The 19,947-nt window shown below is 37.1% G+C and overlaps 1 protein-coding gene across 8 annotated transcripts in view; it reads right to left on the bottom strand.

The window, feature by feature from the left end:
* LOC105481350 (ATPase phospholipid transporting 11C) overlaps positions 1–19,947 on the bottom strand; it is a 216,443-nt gene that overhangs the window by 29,785 nt on the left and 166,711 nt on the right. For all 8 annotated transcript variants that reach the window (XM_071089211.1, XM_024792751.2, XM_071089210.1 and 5 more), the window contains 5 exons: positions 19,194–19,296; positions 17,845–17,990; positions 13,653–13,712; positions 5,679–5,806; positions 1,364–1,499 (listed from right to left, as the gene is read on the bottom strand). In XM_071089211.1, coding sequence (XP_070945312.1) covers positions 1,364–1,499; positions 5,679–5,806; positions 13,653–13,712; positions 17,845–17,990; positions 19,194–19,296 — 573 coding nt within the window. The remainder of the gene's footprint in view (positions 1–1,363; positions 1,500–5,678; positions 5,807–13,652; positions 13,713–17,844; positions 17,991–19,193; positions 19,297–19,947) is intronic.

Raw genomic sequence — 19,947 nt, 5'->3', positions numbered from 1 at the left:
ACATTTAGAGGGAAGGTGACATATACAGTAAAACCTTATTAATTTGGACTTTATGAACTCAAAATGGGTAATGAATTAAACAGACACTTAACTGATGCTCTCACGCACCACCTGGAAAGTTGGCTGAGCAAATGAATCACACTGACTATAGGAGAGTATCTGCCTACTTTGGAGCAAACTCCTTTTAAGCAGTAGCCAGTTATATAAAATCTGTCTGCCCAATAAAACTAAAATAAAAAGTGAAAGTCACACAATCAGTTATAAACCTGAAGAGGCCAGGAAATCATAAAATCAAATCCATTCTTCTTACTGATGGGCAAAGCTGACCTGGGAAACTGATGTGATTTTCCCAAGTACGCACAGGATTTATGAGGACACTCTCTTTGGCAAGTTCTACATGTGACTACTTTAAAGTAGATCTGTGTTTCCCCAGCAAGTACTTTGTGATTAATAATTTTCATGGATTCATACTAAACTGATTTTTGTTAGTCCAAATTAGAGAGCTTTTGACTGTAGTGCCTAATTTTAAAGTACTGTTCAAATTCACTGAACCTATTACTTCTGTAACAGGTGTTACCAGTTTCCAGACATAGTGTCCTCAGTAAATCCTTTTTGAACCTTAGCTTTCCTTCACATTATGATTACAAAGAATGAATGACCATAAAAGGAGAATCTCAGAAATAGCAAAGGAGAACTTAGTGAAAGCAGTATGCAAGGTAGTGTTTTTGTTTTCCTATGTGTGGCTGCAGGAAGAAGGCCTCACCTGTCCCCCTCATCAGTAATTTTCTCCTAGAGTACAGCCAGGGCAAAATTATCCCAGTGCAACTGCCGAATGAGATAGTCATGTTCTAGGAAGACGCTGGCAGGAGCAGAGTAGCCTTTCTGGAGAATACTGTGCTTCCACTGGGAAGAGGAGGGAGAGAAGACAATTCCTCTCTTCACCTACTGGGCAAACACTCCAAAGATATGGCAGCTACCCCCTTCAGCTCCAAGCATAGAAGGCCACTATAAGTAAGAAATGAATGCAGCCGGGCTTTACTTTAAAATGGGAAAAAACCTTTCTCACATCAAAGAGCGGAAGTCTGAAGTCCCAAGAACTCTGTTCATCTAGTAAAAATTGCAGCCAAGTTAAGGTTCCAGAAAGTTTGCACATAAGCTCTCTAGTTAGCCATGGCACACAGAAAGCGATTGCTTATTTCACTTTTATTGTTCTAAAGAAGCTGTGAGAACTAACTACTGTATCTTCAGCAAAAGTTTGTAGAATGATTACAGCTAGAGTATGTATATGATAGATCCAGTGCCTATGGGAAAAAGATAAGCCATGCTTATAATACCAAAAGATGTAATGACAGGTTCTTTTTACCTTTCCATTTTCTTCTAGGGATGCAGTCTGAAAAAGAAAGTAAGTCCCAAAGAAGAACACTGTCCCTTCAAAGGCAGCCAGAAATGTCCAATATAAGAAGGGGCCCAACTGTAGCATGGCATTGCCAGAAATTTTCCTATTGAGAAATGGGGAGAAAAAAACATTAGTGAAACTTTTCATTTAAACATGCAGTGAAATGTCAAAGGTGGGCAGGGAGTTTGACCCTGTTATAATGAAGGGGGCTACCCTTAATGGCCTGACAGATTTTTGGTAAAGGGTCAGACTGAGCCAAAGGCTGACCTTCACGCAATCATCTCCTGACTCAGCCACTGGAGTAAACTCTCTAAACTCTTCTAAATTTTTGGCCACTGACAACAATAACATCAACAATAATTTGCTTCTATTTAATGGTACTTATATGCCAGGAACTGGGTTCAGAGTTTTATAGACATTTATTTTCACCCACATAAAAACATGAGATAGGTATTACTACCACTCATATCTGCTAATAATAAGGAGCCTCAGAAAGGTGTAACACAATGGTGCTCAAACTTTGATGCACTTTGGAATCCCCTGAGGATCGTTAAAAACTAATGCCTGGTTGCCATCTTCATTCTGATTTAATTGGCATAAAGTATAACCTGGAGGTCAGGATATTTTTAAAGCCCCCCAGCTGACTTCAATGTGCAGTATAGTCTGGGAACCACTAGTGTAGCAGCTGTGCCAAAGTTCACTTGGTAAGAGACTGAGTTAATATACAATCCTGGATTGACCTGACTTCAGAGCATATGCTCTCAACCAAGCTACCAAGCTTTCCAAGAACAATTAAGATATTTATTTTAATCAAGATTTATTCCTGGAAATTTAACCTTTTTTTTTTTTAGGTCTTACGGTGCCCTTTATATTTTTCCATCAAGTCAAATAACATGTCTGGAGTTGTATAATGATACTTTGATAAATGGGAGGTGGATAGATTAAGTTTAAATCTGTCAAAAATAGTACAACCTTCTCAGCACAAGTCAGAATGCTAAATAAGGCTACCAATTCTAATGGAGCAGAGCTGCAGAAAAAGACGGGTTGGTGCATGTGTTTCTTTTGGATTCTATTTCAAATTGCTCTTAACATTTAATAAATGATATCTAATTACTCAAATAACATACTTGTCGCTAATACTACCAAGAATGTCACTGGGCTGTATGGAGTAAGAAACACCTTTGTAATGTAAATGCAACTGATCCTTGTTCAGTTGGTATTGAGTACCATGGGGTTTCGTGCACATGGCAATTATGCAACTTTTACCTACTAGGATTTCCAGGTGCATGCAGCGATCTGAAACTCAGCGTATGCTCTCTGTCCTAGAAAAATGGCAGAATGAGATAGCTACTTCCCAGAAACAAGCTCTCCCCATAGCCAGTAAGTCATGTTTCCAAGGCAACTAGGAACAACAGGTAAGGCACCTCTGTAAAGATCCTTGTAGGCAGTGCCCAACAACTGCCAGCCAATGTGGCTTTTGACAGTCACTGACTTGGGCTGGAGAAGAAAGGGCAAAAGCAGGAAGTGGTTCCTGTCTTTACAGGCCACTGATGGGAAGTACATCTCATTCAGTGTGGGAAAATAGCAGGAGCAGCATGATACGTTGAATTATAGGTCAGGTTTTCTAGCTGCATTCGAATAAAGAAGCTGTCAAAAACTCAGAATGGGGCAAGCAACGTGAAGGAGAGCATGAGAGAGAATCAAGATCTGGGGAGAGGCTGATGAGCAGCACAGGCCTGAGCACCTCCATATTATGGTGGGCAGCAGGTATACCAGAACGCTTTCTTTTGCCTTTTAAAGCTGTAGAAGAAACAAATTACACCTGTTCCCTCTATAGAAAAACTACAGTTTACTTTTTAAATGTCTCTTAAAAATATAAAAACATCCAATTATGTCGTTTCACATCCAAGTGTTTGGTAATACCCAAGTCACTAAATCACCAAAGGTAAAATCTATAATACACTATACAATGCCACTGCTAATATTAATTGGCATACTGTACAGAAAGCCATATAGGAAGACCAGGGCTTCGTGTTCACAAAGGAACAGTCAGAGTAAATAAACTACCTATACTCTGGTGACAGGTCAAGAGCAGTGTCTTGTCAGAGCAGGCATTCACGGCTTGCAAGTATGAGGTCAAAAAGGAAAGCTGCACTTTGGGCTCAGCAAAAGGTATGCCACGGTCTTTATTTTTGCATCAGATGTGGCAAGTCTATACAAAATTCAATAAATCATGACCTACACCTACAGCACAATCACTAAAACCTTATGGAAACCCTTACGATATTTTGTACTCAACAGGTTTTTGCAGATTTTTGACATTCTTAATTTATACAAGTGCTCAGCAGAGCCCTGAAGGCTGGAGGAGGGTGTTAGAATAGTAAGATTAATAGCTATCATTGCTTGAAAACTTGTCAGGCACTATTTTTTTAAGTTCTTTAATACATAGTGGCTCATTTATTCCTCACAAAACCATTGTGATTAGGTGCTACTGTTGCCCATATATTACTGAAGATGAAATTGAGGCACATTGCAGTAACCTGCATAAGGTCACACGGTAAGTGGCAGAGGCTTTCAGCCCAGATGTTAGTCTGAGCTCTTGGTGGGACTGAATGGGGGGAATTCAGCTTACTACTCCTCAAACCCCACTTCATTCAGAGCAACTGCACTATTGGGCTTCTCTTTAGAAGTTGTCTGGAAACAACTACAGTTAAAACAATGTTTTAAAACCACTGGCCTGCTAGAAAAAGCACTGGAAAGAGGGCTGAATTCTGATCTTCATTTTGCATCTGGTTGTACTCTGTGTCCTTAGGTAAGTCATTTCTGGGCCCTGGTTCCTTATTTTCATAAAGAGCATAGTAGGAGCTGATGCTTGTAAGATTTCTACCAAAGTTCTAATGATTCTCCTCTAGATCTAATTATGCATTTACAACAAATACAGGATCAGCAGAATATGTAAACACCATGAGGATACAATCAGCAAACTCTAGACTGGGAGAAATTTTACAACATAAATAATCTGGTTTTCTCCACAAATAAATTGCAAGGTTAACCTACACATTAAAAGAGACTCCGAAAGTATATAAACCAATTGCAATGTGCGGACCTTCTTTAGATCTTGATTCAAATAAGCATGCTATGAAAAAAATGAGTCAATTGGAGAAATGTGAACTTGACTATTTGATATTAAGGACTTAAGTGATAGGGTATTATTATTTTTAAAAATCCTTATCTTTAAGAGATGCATACTGAAATAACTGTTTTTGAGATGTGCTTCAAAATAAGCCTGCGATAGAGTAGACGGGGTTATCAGTGGAATAGGAATGTCAAGGAATTGAGAGTTGTTGAAGCTAAGTGGTTAGGACAAGCTGAGTGGTTCAACAACTATTTACATTCATTCATTATATAAATAGCATTCTCTCTACTTTTATGTATGTCTGAAATTTTCTTTAATAAAGACCTTTAAAATGATAAATTTTACAACTGTATAATTCTTAACAATTGCTAAATGTAAATTTTATGAGTCATGCCGGTTAAAAAAAAAATCCCTTAAATTTGTGTATCTTCATTTCATACAAATAAACTATCCAAACCTCTCTAATGCACTTGCTACCTACTATTTAGCAATGCTTACAATCTGCTGTAAATTAATATCTTTATCCTTAGCTGTAGGCTACAATTCCAAAAATCCAATTAAATCATAAGTTAAACAACTGGGGCTAGTGCCAAGTCCCCCATCCAGAGAGAAAAGCATCCATTTTCAACTGACACAAAATGAATACAATGGCTTATGAGTCCATTATTTTCTTCAACAAAACAGTTTTAGAATGGGGCTAATAAAGGAGGGGTGTGGGGCGGCTAATGCTATAGGCACAGTTTACATGAGAAAGGGTAATATAACTTCATCGGTTCAATCTACAACAAGTAGGAATCAATATTCTAAACTACGGAAGATCTTTGTGTATGCTTTTTCTTTTCTTTGCAGTTGAAATATCATGTCTTCCCATGAGACACCAGAACACTATAACAATGTAGATTTAAGTTTTAGGAATTAGTGACTCTGAACTAAATGTTTCACATATATTCAAGTACAGAACCCACACCTAGTAAATATGTCATTTTCCTGTTGAGCAGTCTGCTTTCAATAGCTAAAAATTCCAAAGAGAACCACATAATCATACCACAAACCAAGTGCATTGTTCTGCATTCTTCCCATCTACAGGTAAAATGAAAACCACAACATTGAAAGTCTTAGGGGGTTTTAACTATATATTTAACTTACATATACAATCGGGGATCTGAGGTCAGAGTGTCAATGTTGATGTGCTGTTCCAGTAGACTATAGGCCAGGATGGGCAAGGATGTGAAGCAGATATTGTACATTGTAAGGTAAGCAGCATCATACAGTGGCTAAAATGAAAAACAACAGAGGAAAGAAAGAAATTTCATGTAACAATCATCTACAAGATGATATTTATGTATGAGGAAAACTTACTAGCTAAAATAAGAAACTTTTTTACATGCTTTTGGTAGTGGCAAAGGAAACTGTAAACAAGGTCACTGCCTAGTAACTATAAAAAAGAAACTAACATATTGTGATGTGTCACATTAATATACCTCCCCTTTAACAGAATCTTATTCAGAATGTTTACATGCTATAAGTTGCATTTCTAATAGACATTAATAACTTTTCAAGGTTGCTTAATAGCTAAAACTAGCTATTCAGGAGTTACTTCAGCAAACACCATTAAGTGTAAGTGAGGAATTCTTAGAGAAACTAAATATAGGCAGCAATCAGCCTGTGTCACAAATGTTTTGGTTAATATTTTACATATTTTTGGTTAGTATTTTCAAGTCCAAATTGTGTAAGTCTTTTCTAACATCCTCTTCCTGAGAAGCCCCACAGTTTCCCATGGCGTATGTTCTTCCTTCCTGAACTGAGTAATAAACCTAATTTGATCAACTACAAGTGTATTCCTGGTGGTCTTTGACTGGACAACTTGGACAATCTTGAGCTCCTATAACAGAACTTGGCATACAAAAAACAATCAATAAATACTAGATGAATAAATGAATGAGTACAGATTGGAAGCTGTAACATTTGAAAAGGCCTGCTCTGATATTATACATCCTCCTTTATTGAAAAAAATTTAAAAAATTCTATGAACCTCATTCTGATGAAAGTATTTACATCAGTATTTATCTACACAGTGCTAAAGATTGTCATACAAACATTTTCTGTGGCCTGAATAATTCCCCATACTCATATGTATTTTTCACATGTATAAATGTCCCTTAATAAAATGCATTTAACTATGACAAAAATTAACAAAATAATGTATTTTCAATCAATGGCTACTAAAGATAATTACTATCATAATGAAGACTGACTCCAAAAGGCTGGGAATTACTTGAATGGTGCATTAGTTAGTTTACTAGTTGACTTCAGAACATTTACTGAGTGCCTACTAAATGACAAGTACTAGGGACAGAGATGATTCATCCCCTGTCCACCAGAGAGTTCAAACTCTAGATGGAGAGGCAGAATTGGGGAAACCCCGAGGAGGGGACTACAACTCTAGCTGGCAGGAGAGACAAAGCAAATGATAATGGATGCAACATTCTCCATGAAGTTAAAAGACACTTCCAACATACTTTCTATAAACAAAGATTTAAGCTCAACAAAGATACTCCACTGAATTTAAAAGTACAAAAAAAGGTGTTGCATTCCTTTTTGTTTTCTTTTTTTTTTTTTTTTGAGACGGAGTCTCGCTGTGTCGCCCGGGCTGGAGTGCAGTGGCCGGATCTCAGCTCACTGCAAGCTCCGCCTCCGGGGTTTACGCCATTCTCCTGCCTCATCCTCCCGAGTAGCTGGGACTACAGGCGCCCGCCATCTCGCCCGGCTAGTTTTTTGTATTTTTTAGTAGAGACGGGGTTTCACCGTGTTAGCCAGGATGGTCTCGTTCTCCTGACCTCGTGATCCACCCGTCTCGGCCTCCCAAAGTGCTGGGATTACAGCTTTTTGTTTTCAAAGGAGAGGACTAGTCCGTGGCACGTAACACCATACTTTCTTTGGAAACTACTCATTTTCACTAACAAGTAAATTTTTAAAAGTACAACTCAGATTGACTGGTGTATAATTTAGTCTTGAATTTCATTCAAACAAAAGAAGTATCAATCTACTTTTGTTTCACTATGATACTTTAAAATCACATGACCGATAATTGTAATTCTTAGGTACATAATTAGAAGAGACAGAATATTCCCAAAACAAACAGATATAGTTGATAATACTGTTTTTTTTTTTTAAATGAAACCTGTTACAATGTTTTCTTTTCATTAAAAGACATTTAGTATCCTAGTTTTGCTAAAGAAAGGGAAGCTTTTTGTGTAAAGAATCTGAACCCTGGTCCATTTCTACATTCTTCATAGTCTTCCTTGCAAGTTCCGGAGAATGCCTAATGTGCTTCTGGACTGAAAAAGACAGACTACTCATAGGCACTCCAAAGATATTTGCAATAAAGGTTGCTACATTCAGCACTAGCACAAAACCAAAATCAAAAATAAAGATTTTGCACATCACATTACCTCCTGAGCTCTCCTGGTACACTTTTACCTTCCTTTTACCTGGTATACTTTTCCTTTAAGATGTCCACGTTATTCCTTCCCTTACCTCCAGGTCTCTGCCCAAATGTCATCTCATCAGAGAGACCTTTTCAGATGTCTGTAACAGCAGCTCTCTCTCCCAGTCACACTCTATCCCTTTATTATGCTTTCTTTTTTCCACCATAGCATATAGCAGTACCCAACATAATATATTTGATTGTTGTCTTTCACCCTATCACTATACACTGCAAGTTTCATGGGGGGAAGAAGTTTGTTTTGATCACTGCAATATTCTCAGCACTTATCCAGGCACAAAGCAGGCAATCAAGAAATAGTTGCCAAATGAATGAACCTACCAGTTGAGCAACAGAAGGAGCCAAACATCAACTCCTATGGAACCATAAGCAGTTAAGGTAATCTAAGAAGACTGAAGACAATCCACGGTTTAAATCTCAGCTGGTTTTATAAGGAGTAAGTCCTTTTTGCCCTAAAACTTGTGCTTGGTAAACACGTTTTAAAAGGATAATAAAGCAACAGACTCCTTTCAAAATGAAAACAGTATTTCCACCAGAACAAGCCAACTTAACCTTTAGCACACTGCTACACATTAGTTAAGAGAATTTCATATATTTTTAATACTTGCATTCATCCAAGAAAGTAAGGAATTAGCAACATTTTGCTCACTAGCAATTTGAATGTTCGAGAAAAACGGATTGATCAGAACTTACGAAACTCTCTAATACTATTAATTTTGAATACAAGAAGGTTGATGGCACTTCCGAAAACTGAAAGATGCTTAATTTACAATGAAAGATGATCTGTTTAACTGGCACTACTGGGGGCTAATGATATGGCACTGATGGCAGTATGAGACAGATCACTGAGGTCAAAAATTAACAAAGATATTCAGGCCCTGAACTCAACATGTGACCAAATGGACCTAATAGACATCTACAGAACTCTCTACCCCCAAAACAACCGAATATACATTCCTCTTATCGCCACATGGCACATACTCTAAAATTAAGCACACAATTGGACATAACAATCCACAGCAAATTCCAAAAAACAAAAATCATACCAACCATACTCTCAAACCACAGTGTGATAAAAATAGAAATGAATACCAAGAAAATCACTCTAAACCATACAACAACATGGAAATTAACCTGCTGCTGAATGATTTGGGGGTAAATAATGAAATTAAGGCAAAAATCAAGAATTTCTTTAAAACTAATAAAGAACAAAGATACAACATACCCGAATCTCTGGGACACAGCTAAGGAAGTGTTAAGAGGGAAATTTATAGCACTAAACACCTACATCAAAAAGTTAAAAAGAAGGCCAGGCACAGTGGCTCAAGCCCGTAATCCCAGCAATTTGGGAGGTGTCAACATAGGCAGATCATTTAAGGTCAGGAGTTCAAGACCAGCCTGACCAACATGGTGAAACCCCGTCTCTAATAAAATACAAAAATCAGCCAGGTGTGGTGACAGGCACCTGTAATCTCAGCTACTCAGGAGACTGAGGCAGGAGAAATCAAAATCACTTGAACACAGGAGGCGGAGGTGGCAGTGAGCCAAGATCACACCACTGCATTCCAGCCTGGGCGACAGAGCAAGACTCGGGAAAGGGAAAGGGAAGGGGAAGGGGAAGGGGAAGGGGAAGGGGAGGGGGAGTGGGAGGGGAGGGAAAGAAGGAAGGAAGGAGGGAGGGAGGGAGGGAGAGAGAGAGAGAGAGAAAGAAAGAAAGAAATCAAATTAACAACCCAACATCACAACTAGAGCAACTACAGAAACAAGAGCAAACCAACCCCAAAGCTACAAGAAAACAAGAAATAACCAAAATCAGAGCTGAACTGAGGGAAACTGAGATGCAAAAAACCATACAAAAGACCAAGAAATTCAGGAGATAGTTATTTGAAAAAATTTAATAATATATATAGACCACTAGCTGGACTAATAAAGAAAAAAAAAGAGAAGATTCAAATAAACAAAATCAGAAATGACAGAGCAGATGATACTACAGACACAACAGAAATAAAAAAAAAAAAACCTCAGAGACTACTATGAACATTTCTATGCATACAAACTAGAAAACCTACAAGAAATGGTTAAATTTCTGGACAGGTACAACCTCCCAAGACTGAACCAGTCAGAAAACCAGGGATTTCCTGAATCCCTCAAAAGACCAATAATGACTTCTAAAACTGCTAATAAAAAGTCTACCAACCAAAAAAAACCTCATGACCAGATGGAGTCACAGTCAAAATCTACCAGATGTATAAAGAAGATCTGTAGCATTTCTACTGAAACTATTCCAAAAAATTGAGGAGGAGGGACTTCTCCCTAAATCATTCTGAGGCCAGCATCATTCTGATAGGAAAACTTTGGCACAGACACAACACCAACAACAAAAAGAAAACTTCAGGCCAATATCCTTGATGAAGATAGATGCAAAAACACTTAACAAAATACTAGCAAACTGAATCCAGCAGCACATCACAAAGCTAATCCACCATGATCAAGCAGGCTTTATCACTAGAATGCAAGGTTGGTTCAATATATGCCAATCAATAAATGTGATTTATCACATAAACAGAACTAAAAATAAAAGCCACATGATCATCTCAATAGATGCAGAAAAGGTTTTCAATAAAATCCATCATGTTAAAAAACTCTCAACAAACTAGGCATTGAAGGAACATTCTTCAAAATAATAAGAGCCATCTAAGAAAAACCCATAGCCGACATCACACTTAACAAGCAAAAGCTGGAAGCATTCCCTCAAAAACTAGAAGAAGAAAAGGATGCCCTCTCTCACCACTCCTATTTAACATAGTACTGGAAGTCCTAGCCAAAGCAATTGGGCAAGAGAAATAAATAAAAGGCATCCAAATAGGAAGACAGGAAGTCAAACTATCCCTGTTTGCAGACAATATGATTCTATATCTAGAAAACCTCACAGCCTTGGCCCAAAAGCTTGACCTGTTAACTTCAGCAAAGTTTCAGGATACGAAATTAATGTACAAAAATCAGTAGCAATCCTATATACGAACAACATCCAAGCTGAGAGCCAAATCAGTAACATAATCCCATTCACAATAGCCACAAAAATAATGAAATGCCTAGAAATACAGCTAACCAGCGAGGTGAAAGATCTTTAAAATGAAAATTGCAAAACACTGCTCAAAGAAATCAGAGATGATATAAACAAATGGAAAAATATTCCATGCTCTTGGATAGGAAGAATCAATATTGTTAAAATGGCCATACTGCCCAAAGCAATTTACAAGTTCAGTGCTATTCCTATCAAACTAGTAATTATATTCTTCACAGAATTAGAAATAAATATTTTAATATTCATATGGCACCGAAAAAAGAGCCCGAATAGCCAAGGCAATCCTAAGCAAAAGGAACAAAGCTGGAGGCATTACATTACCTGACTTCAAACTATACTACAGGCTACAGTAACCAAAACAACATGGTATGGTACAAAAACAGACATATATAAAACAATGGAACAGAACAGAGAGCCCGGAAATAAGGCCACATATCTACAACCATGTGATCTTCAACACAGCTGACACAAACAAGCAATGGGGAAAAGAATCCCTATTCAATAAATGGCACGGGATAACTTGCTAGCCACATGCAGAAGATTGAAACTGAACCCGTTTCTTATGCCATATACAAAAATCAACTCAAGATGGATTAAAGACTTAAATGTAAAACCTAAAACTATAACCACCCTGGAAGATAACCTAGGATATACCAGTCTGGACATAGGAGCTGGCAAAGATTTCATCACAAAGATGCTGGAGGCAATAGCAACAAAAACAAAAACTGACAAATGTTACCTAATTAAATAAAGAATTTCTGCATACAAGAAGATGACTATCAACAGAGTAAACTGACAACCTACAAAACGGGAGAAAATATCTGCAAATGATGAATGTGACAAATGTCTAATACCCAACATCTATAAGGAACTTACATAAATTTGTAAGCAAAAATCAAATCACCCCATTAAAAAGTGGGCAAAGGACACGAACAGACACTTTTCAAATGAAAACAAACACGCAGCCAACAAGCATATGAAAAAACGCTCAACATCACTAATCATTAGAGAAATGCAAATCAAAACAAAAACAAGATATCATCTCATACCAGTCAGAATGGCTATTATTAAAAAGTCAAAAAAGAAAAAAAACCAGATGCTGGCAAGGTTGCAGAAAAAAGGGAACACTTGTAGAATGCTGGTGAGAATGTAAATTAGCCATTGTGGAAAGCAGTGTGATGATTCCTCAAAGACCTTAAAACAGAATTACCATTCAACCCAGCAATCCCATTACTGGGTATATACCCAAAGGAATATAAATTATTCCACCATAAAGACACACACACACGTTTACTGCAGCACTCTTCATAATATCAAAGATATGTAATCAACCTAAATTCCCATCAATGGTAGACTGGAAAAAGAAAATGTGGTACATATACACCATGAAATACTATGCAAACATAAAAAAGAATAAGATCACGTCATTTGCAGCAACACGGATGGAGCTGGAAGCCATCATCCTAAGCAAACTAATGCAGAAAGAGAAAACCAAATACAGCATGTTCTCACTTGTAAGTGGGAGCTAAACAATGAGAACATATGGACACAAAGAAGGGAAAAAGACACTGGAGTCTACTTCAGGGTGGAGAGTGAGAGGAGGGAGAGGATCAAAAAGCTACCTACCAGGTACTATACTTTTTACCTGGGTGACAAAATAAACTGAACACCAAACTCCTATGGCATGAGTTTGCCAATATAAACGTGCACATGCACTCCTGAACCTAAAAGTTAAAAAAAAAAAAAAAAAAAAAATGCTGCCAAAGAATTAGAAGAAAATCACTTCCTACCAGGAGGAACCAAGAAGAATACATAAGTGTATTCATAAGTGTACTTTGTATTCAGAGAAGCGTATGTAAAGCTTGCCTTTGAAATTTAGAAACTTAACACCTATGGCAATGTGGTAGCTCAGTTTGGAAAAATCATTGAACTTCTCATAGATTAATTATAAAATTTCTGAGTCACTGAGTATTATAAGCTCCTGTATTTTGTTATACCTCCCATTAGAAGCAATGTCAAATCCATTACAGTTTTTAAAACAAAGATGCCTCGCCATCCTACCACTTATGTATCAAGTTAATATATAACATATTCCTTATGTAACATCTATAGCTGCTTTACATAATCCAAGGCTTTCTCTAGGAATCACAGGTTCTTGGATAGCTTAAAGATTAATGTTTTTCTATAAAACTAACCTGAGAGCCTGCAAAGTTGGGAGATTTCATCTGATAAAATATTAAACTATAACATTTTAGAATTATGAAACATTTTATACATTGATAAAAAGAAAAAATTCAAAATACTTTTTAATGTTATCACATCTCCAACAGGATGTACCAAAAGCATTTCAAAATGAAGATAACAATAAGAAAGCTAGTAAAGCAAAGACATACACATTTGCTATCGTCAAAACCAAGAGATCCTTTTACTTTGTATATACATCTCTAATCTCTATAAATCTAATATATAAGGGTAATTTATTAACAGCAAATATTATAACCACATTATAACGAAAACTTGGGAAACAAACCTGTTGCGAGAATCCACAGAAGAACTGGTACAAAAACTGTGGCAAAATGAAACAAAGGTTCTGAAAAAAAAAATGAAGACAAGGATTAACATTTTCACTTAATCAACTTGCTAAACTAAAATGGGAAACTATATTCCAAATAGTTTATAATTATTCCTAAATCCTTCTAATGCCAGAATGCAATAAACCTCTATTCCACAGACATAAGGAAACAACTAAAAAAATGATTAATTCATATTAAGGCCAACTTTTGCCCTATCAAGGCGGAAGAGGATCTTATTTACTTAATGAGAATCTGTTGCTATCCTTCTTCCAGGAAATAAATGAGCTCATCCAATATGAACACCTAATGACACTGTATCTTTAACACCAATTAGATCTGCAAACCATATAGTAGACTGACAATGCTGCAAGTGTACATTTAAAGTCAATTAATGCCAACAAATAGTTGGGAAATTATTATAGATTATGTTGACACTAACAATATCAACTAATGCTTTAATGCCTTTATTACTATCTCATCAAACAATCAACATATCATTATTGAGCATCTACTACACACAAAGATGGCACACAGATGATACCAAAAAAAGAGTCAACTTCTTTTTCCTAAGTCAGGGACCCCCTCCCCTCCCCCGAGGATGCACAGCAGGAGGTGAGCGGCAGGCAAGTGAGCATTAGGGCCTGAGATCCCTGGTGCCAAAAAGGTTGGGGACCACTGTCCTAAGGGACATATTGTTTAATTTTAGAAATACTAAAAAGACAAGCAGAAAAGAAACACAAGCTGGGAAGTCATAAGGTAGTAAAAGTTACTAAGTGTGATTATAAAATACTGAAATTAATGTCTTTAAGCAAAACTACCAGGACTAGAATTTTCAAATAACTGCTATTCTTCAAAGCAGGCTGTGAGCTTCTTTGCTGTTACTTGTTCATGATGTCTCTGAACTTCTCTTCGAGAAGCCCCTTCAACAGCCCACTTTCCAGTCATGCCAGAAAACTAGTCTCCTCCCTTCTGTCAGCTAATTCTCCAGAATTAGCTCTAGGAGACTTGAGACTGTTTTTAAAAATCAAATGCAACCCCAAAGGATGAACATCTACCATAGCTGAGGATATTTAGATCAATGTACTACTGACTCTGGAGGATGTTTCTAAAGAAACGAGCTCAACATGTTTTGAATCACCCCTGCAGCATGAGTCAGAGCTCCCAAGGTCATCACCTGGAAAAGCAACACTCATTTGTACATTATCAGTTCTGGTACAATGCAAAATATAGTCCATAGTATTTCTAGAGTCACAGTTTATGAAAAAAATAAGTGTTCTGAGGTTGAAGCAGGTAGAGCTCAGTAGGGGATCACAAGGTTGCTTCATGACAAGGGAGAGTGGGTATCTACCTCACCCACCAGAATCTAATTTTCATGAGAACAGGGACACTGCCTGTCTTACACCATGGTGTATCCTCAAGCACCTAAAACAGGCCTTGGCACATGGTAACACGTTTAAAATATATTTGTTGACTGACTGAATAAAGAAGTTAGAACTTGAACTATGAATAAAGATGAACAGGACATGTTGATGGCAGGAACCAAGGCAAGAATGTATATATTTTAAACTTATATGGTAAGACAGGGTCACATTGTGGGGTGCATTAAAAGCCAGACTAAAGCTGAGACAATGGAGAGTAAAGTTTCTAAGGGACAAGTTGAAAAGTGGCATTCTTTAAACACTAATCTAGCTGAATTATATAAGGAGGATTAAATGGAGAAACAGAAGGTAGGAAGACCTGTCACTGAAGTACTCCAGGAGTGGGCAATAACAATTTGAAGACGATGGCGAGAGGACAGAAAGACCTCTTAGCTCAGCCAAATAGAGTTGAAAATTTTAGAAATCCTCTTGGCACAAAAGATAGTAATAAAAAAGAAATACTGCTGAGTCAGTAACCAAGATGATAATGAGCCTAGAGACACTAACTAAGACAGAGAATATAATCTACATAAATAACCACTGGTCAACATTTGCCATTTTAAAGCTTGTTTTGTTCTCCTTAACAGAGCATTCCTTCCATCTGGTGGCAGTTGCTTAAACTGCAGGCCAAAACTCAAAAGAGGCAAAATAAGCCTCTGGAATAGGTTCAGATTACTAGGCAGATCTGAATGACAAATCTTCAAGGGATCTCCTGCTAGGTGGAGGTCAAGAGAGAATAACTCTTTATTTCCATAAGCTACTGTTACTGCGTGCAAGGCCCAAAAGACCCTAACTGTGACACATAAAAAGTCCCGGATTTGGAGTAAATGAGTCTATGGTGGAACATCGTCTCCTGGATGGAAAGCCAAAGGCAAGTTATATCATCTCTCTGAGCTCTACTTTCCATGTATCTTAAATGGAGATAATACTACTTGTCTCATAGGATGTTTGTGAGGATTACATTTTTAAAAAAGTGATTTTGTGAACTCACAAAATACCTTACACATATTGGGTTACCATCATCATCATGATCTTCCTCCTCCACAGTGTTTGGCCTGGCTACCAGCAAATACCGGCTAGCAGGGTCTTAGAATAATTTGTGAAACTGGGTTCATAGTTTTATAAATAAATACTTTCTTTAAATATAAAGTTAGTAAGAAAGACCTAGAGTTGACTATAGACAACTCTAGGTCTTTGTGCTGAGCTTTAACTCTTATAAAATCAGGGTATGAAATTCAAATATGACTACTTGAATCATATACTCTTATAAAATATAGGGTATGAAATTCAAATATGACTACTTGAATCATATACTAAATACTATATGATTCGAGTAGTTGGAAGATGCACTAAACACTCTATCTACAAACTAGAATCTAATTAAGAAATTTAGTAAATTCTATTCCCTGGTAGACAATAACAGGTATGCAGACTCAGTCTAATGTATACACTAATGCTTCGTGATAAAAGGAAACCAAGGTATTGTTGAGGAAACTACTTCAGTGTCCAATATTGGGGATTTGCGATGTTGCACAATTATGTTTTGGAAGAATATTAAGTTGAGTGAGAAAAATGTTCACAATATAAATTAAGTGAAAAAGGCAAAGTGCAAAGCAATATGTATTATACCAATAGGTATGAGGTTTCTTTTGGGAACGATAGAAAAGTTTTAGAATTAGACAATGATGATGGTTGCACATCATAGTGAACACACTATAGTCATTGAATTATAAACTTTAAAATGGTGAATTTTAGGCCAAGTGTGGTGGCTCAAGCCTGTAATCCCAGCACTTTGAGAGGCTGAGGGGGGCAGATCACTTGAGGTCAGGAGTTCAAGGCCAGCCTGGCCAACATGGTGAAACCTTGTCTCTATTAAAAACACAAAAATCAGCCAGGTGTGGTGGCAAGGGCTTGTAATCCCAGCTACTCGGGAAGCTGAGGCATGAGCATCATTTGAACCCAGGACACAGAGGCTACAGTGAGCCAAGATCACACCACTGCACTCCAGCCTGGGCAACAGAGAGACACTCTGTCTTTAAGAAAATGTTTCTTTAAAAAAGGTGAATTTTGTTAAATTATGTCTCAAAAAAATTTTAAAAACCCATATGTAGTGTATAGTGTATAAAAGTACAAAAAAAATACATATATACATTAATTTGTACAGACAAAAGACCAGCAAGGTCACATATCAAAATGTTACCAGTGGTTCTCTTGGTTGGCATGCTTATAGACAATTTATAAATGACTGCAAAAATTTCATTTTAGAAAATTTTTATTTTTGTAGAGACAAGGTCTCTCATTATTGCCCAGGCTGGTCTCAAAATCCTGACCTCAAGTGATCCTCCCACCTTGGCCTCCCAAAGCACTAGGATTACAGGAATGAGCCACTAGCAAGCCAAAATGTTCTATTTTTTGACTGGTGTGATGGTTACATGGATGGATACAATTGGCAAAACTCATGGAACTGTACACTTTTGATGAATACACTTTATTGTATTTAATTTATATTTCAATAAAGAGGGCTTAAAAATTCCTATCAAATATTTTGCATCAAAAGGAATCTCTGTTTTCTGATTCATCCAATAGACAACCTCTGCTTTGTTGACTGCAAATTTCAGTATGAGATAGCAAAAGCAGCATAAAAAAAAAAAGGAAGACCACCACCACCATGACCAAGCTGAGTCAATGCTGGATTAAAAAGAAATTAAATTACATATATTTTATCACATACCTTATAGAAGAAGTACTGTACAAGGTGTGCTATTCTCACATAATATAGATGTCCATGAGCCAATAGCAGTTTCTTTAAGTGTTTAAACTTTGGAACAGAATAATCGCTATTCCTAGCTGCTTGGCGACCTTCTTTGCCTTTAATACCTAAAAGAGAGTATCTCTATACAGTGAGCATTTTCTAGAATAAATGACTCCCTGATTTATTTTCATAGTTTCAACTTGGTTAAATGTTATAGTTCAATTCTATCATTTAGTTTTCCTTTTTTAAAAACCAAAAGAGCTTTCTTTAACAGTGACACTGAGACTTACCAAATAATTTAAGTTTAACTGGTAACTCCCTATTTGTAACACAGCATACAACAATTAAATAGAATCATTATTTCAATCATTACAAGGCAAAAATTATCTGAAGGAAAAAAATTCAACTTAAAAATTATTAAGTCACTCAGTAAGGGCTAAATTGTGTATGACCCTAGACTAGGTGCTATATTAAGGCAACTCAGAAACCTGGGGTTTGTGGTCTAGGGGCTCAATGAGAAGACGGTGAAATTCTTTCATGAATGAAACCCTGACTAGCAGCGCAAGGGTTCTATGAGCTCGAGCAGCTTTAGGCCATTTGACACTTGGATAACCAATGAGTAGAACTTAAAAGTTGCACAATAAATAGGAATATTTCCAAATGAAAAGAACAATTTGGGAATCTAAACTGCAGTACAATAATTCCCAAGATATGAATTCCATATCTGGTCCCACCACCCTGCCAAAACAAACAAACTAGCTAACTAACTTGCTGGGGAGTTAGCTGTGCTGCCTAATAGCAACCAGAGAAGGAAAAAGTGACACAGGTGGTGGAAAAGCTGTTGTTGCATGTCAATAAATAAATTCAACACTACAGCCCAAACCACCCATTAATATTGCCATGTTAAAAACAGCCAATCAATTATCATTTCTTAGCCCCAAACAGTTGAGGTCTCAAAAGATATAGGACAGCAACATAAGTAGGCAGTCTGGCCAGGGGCAGAAAATCAATAAAAGTTTCACGCACGCTGTCAAAGTAAGAGCTGAACAATCAATTGTGCTGCCAGTAGCTTTGGGAAATTCACTCTACTTGGCTAATTGAAAAACATCCTTTAACTTTGTTACATTGCTACATTTCTACCACAGGGCAGGACCTTGGGATGGACATGTTGCATGATCAGATGAGGCATTCATTTAATTAACAATTTTAATTCCAAAATTCAAATTCAAGATGAGCAACCAAAACAGCCACTCTAGAATGTAAGACCACACTACCTAAAAGCAATACTGATACTTTTTACAGCTGCCATCTCATTAGATGTATCTTACCTATTCCCACATGGGATTCCAAGATCATACTAACATCATTGGCACCATCACCTATCGACAGAGTTATTGGGCTGCCTTTTAAATTCTTCACCATTCTGACAATCTAAATATTAAATACAAAAGAGGTATAAAAAAGGTCAAAGAAGAATGTAAGATTGGACTACTTTAGGGGTTTATGCCTCATTCACAATTGTAAATAGCGGCCTTGCAAACAGAAAGGTAGTTTGTGCATATACAGTCATCCCTCAGTATCCTTGGAGGATTGGTTCCAGGACCCTCGTAGATACCAAAATCCTCCTGCATACTTTAAATCATCTCTAGGTTACTTTTAACACCTAACTACAATGTAAATGCTATGTAAATAGCTGTCATACTGTATTGTTTTAAAATCTGTATTATTTTTATTGTTATACTATTCATTGTTTTAGTTTTATTCTAATGTTTTCAATCCACAGTTGTTTGGATCTGTGGATGCAGGACCCATGGATACGGAGGGCCAACTGTAGTATGTATAATAGTGTCAAATTCACAGATGCAGAACAACACAGCCATTCAAAATGTAACACCAGCACCCACTTGTCCTAGTTCTGTGATATATGAACTCTCAAAAACTTTGCCTCTCATGCATATTAGAGGTCAATACATTTCCTTCTTTTGTCATTGCATCATGTGTTCTTTCAGATCAGATGTTGAATGTGTAACAGTAGAAGCCAGAAAGCTGATTTGGGGTAACACACATAGGGCCACCAGAACC

Source organism: Macaca nemestrina, chromosome X (genome assembly GCF_043159975.1).
Source record: "Macaca nemestrina isolate mMacNem1 chromosome X, mMacNem.hap1, whole genome shotgun sequence".
Taxonomy (NCBI): domain Eukaryota; kingdom Metazoa; phylum Chordata; class Mammalia; order Primates; family Cercopithecidae; genus Macaca; species Macaca nemestrina.
The sequence above is the reverse complement of the archived record's forward strand: the minus strand, read 5'-3'. Positions and strand labels throughout refer to the sequence as shown.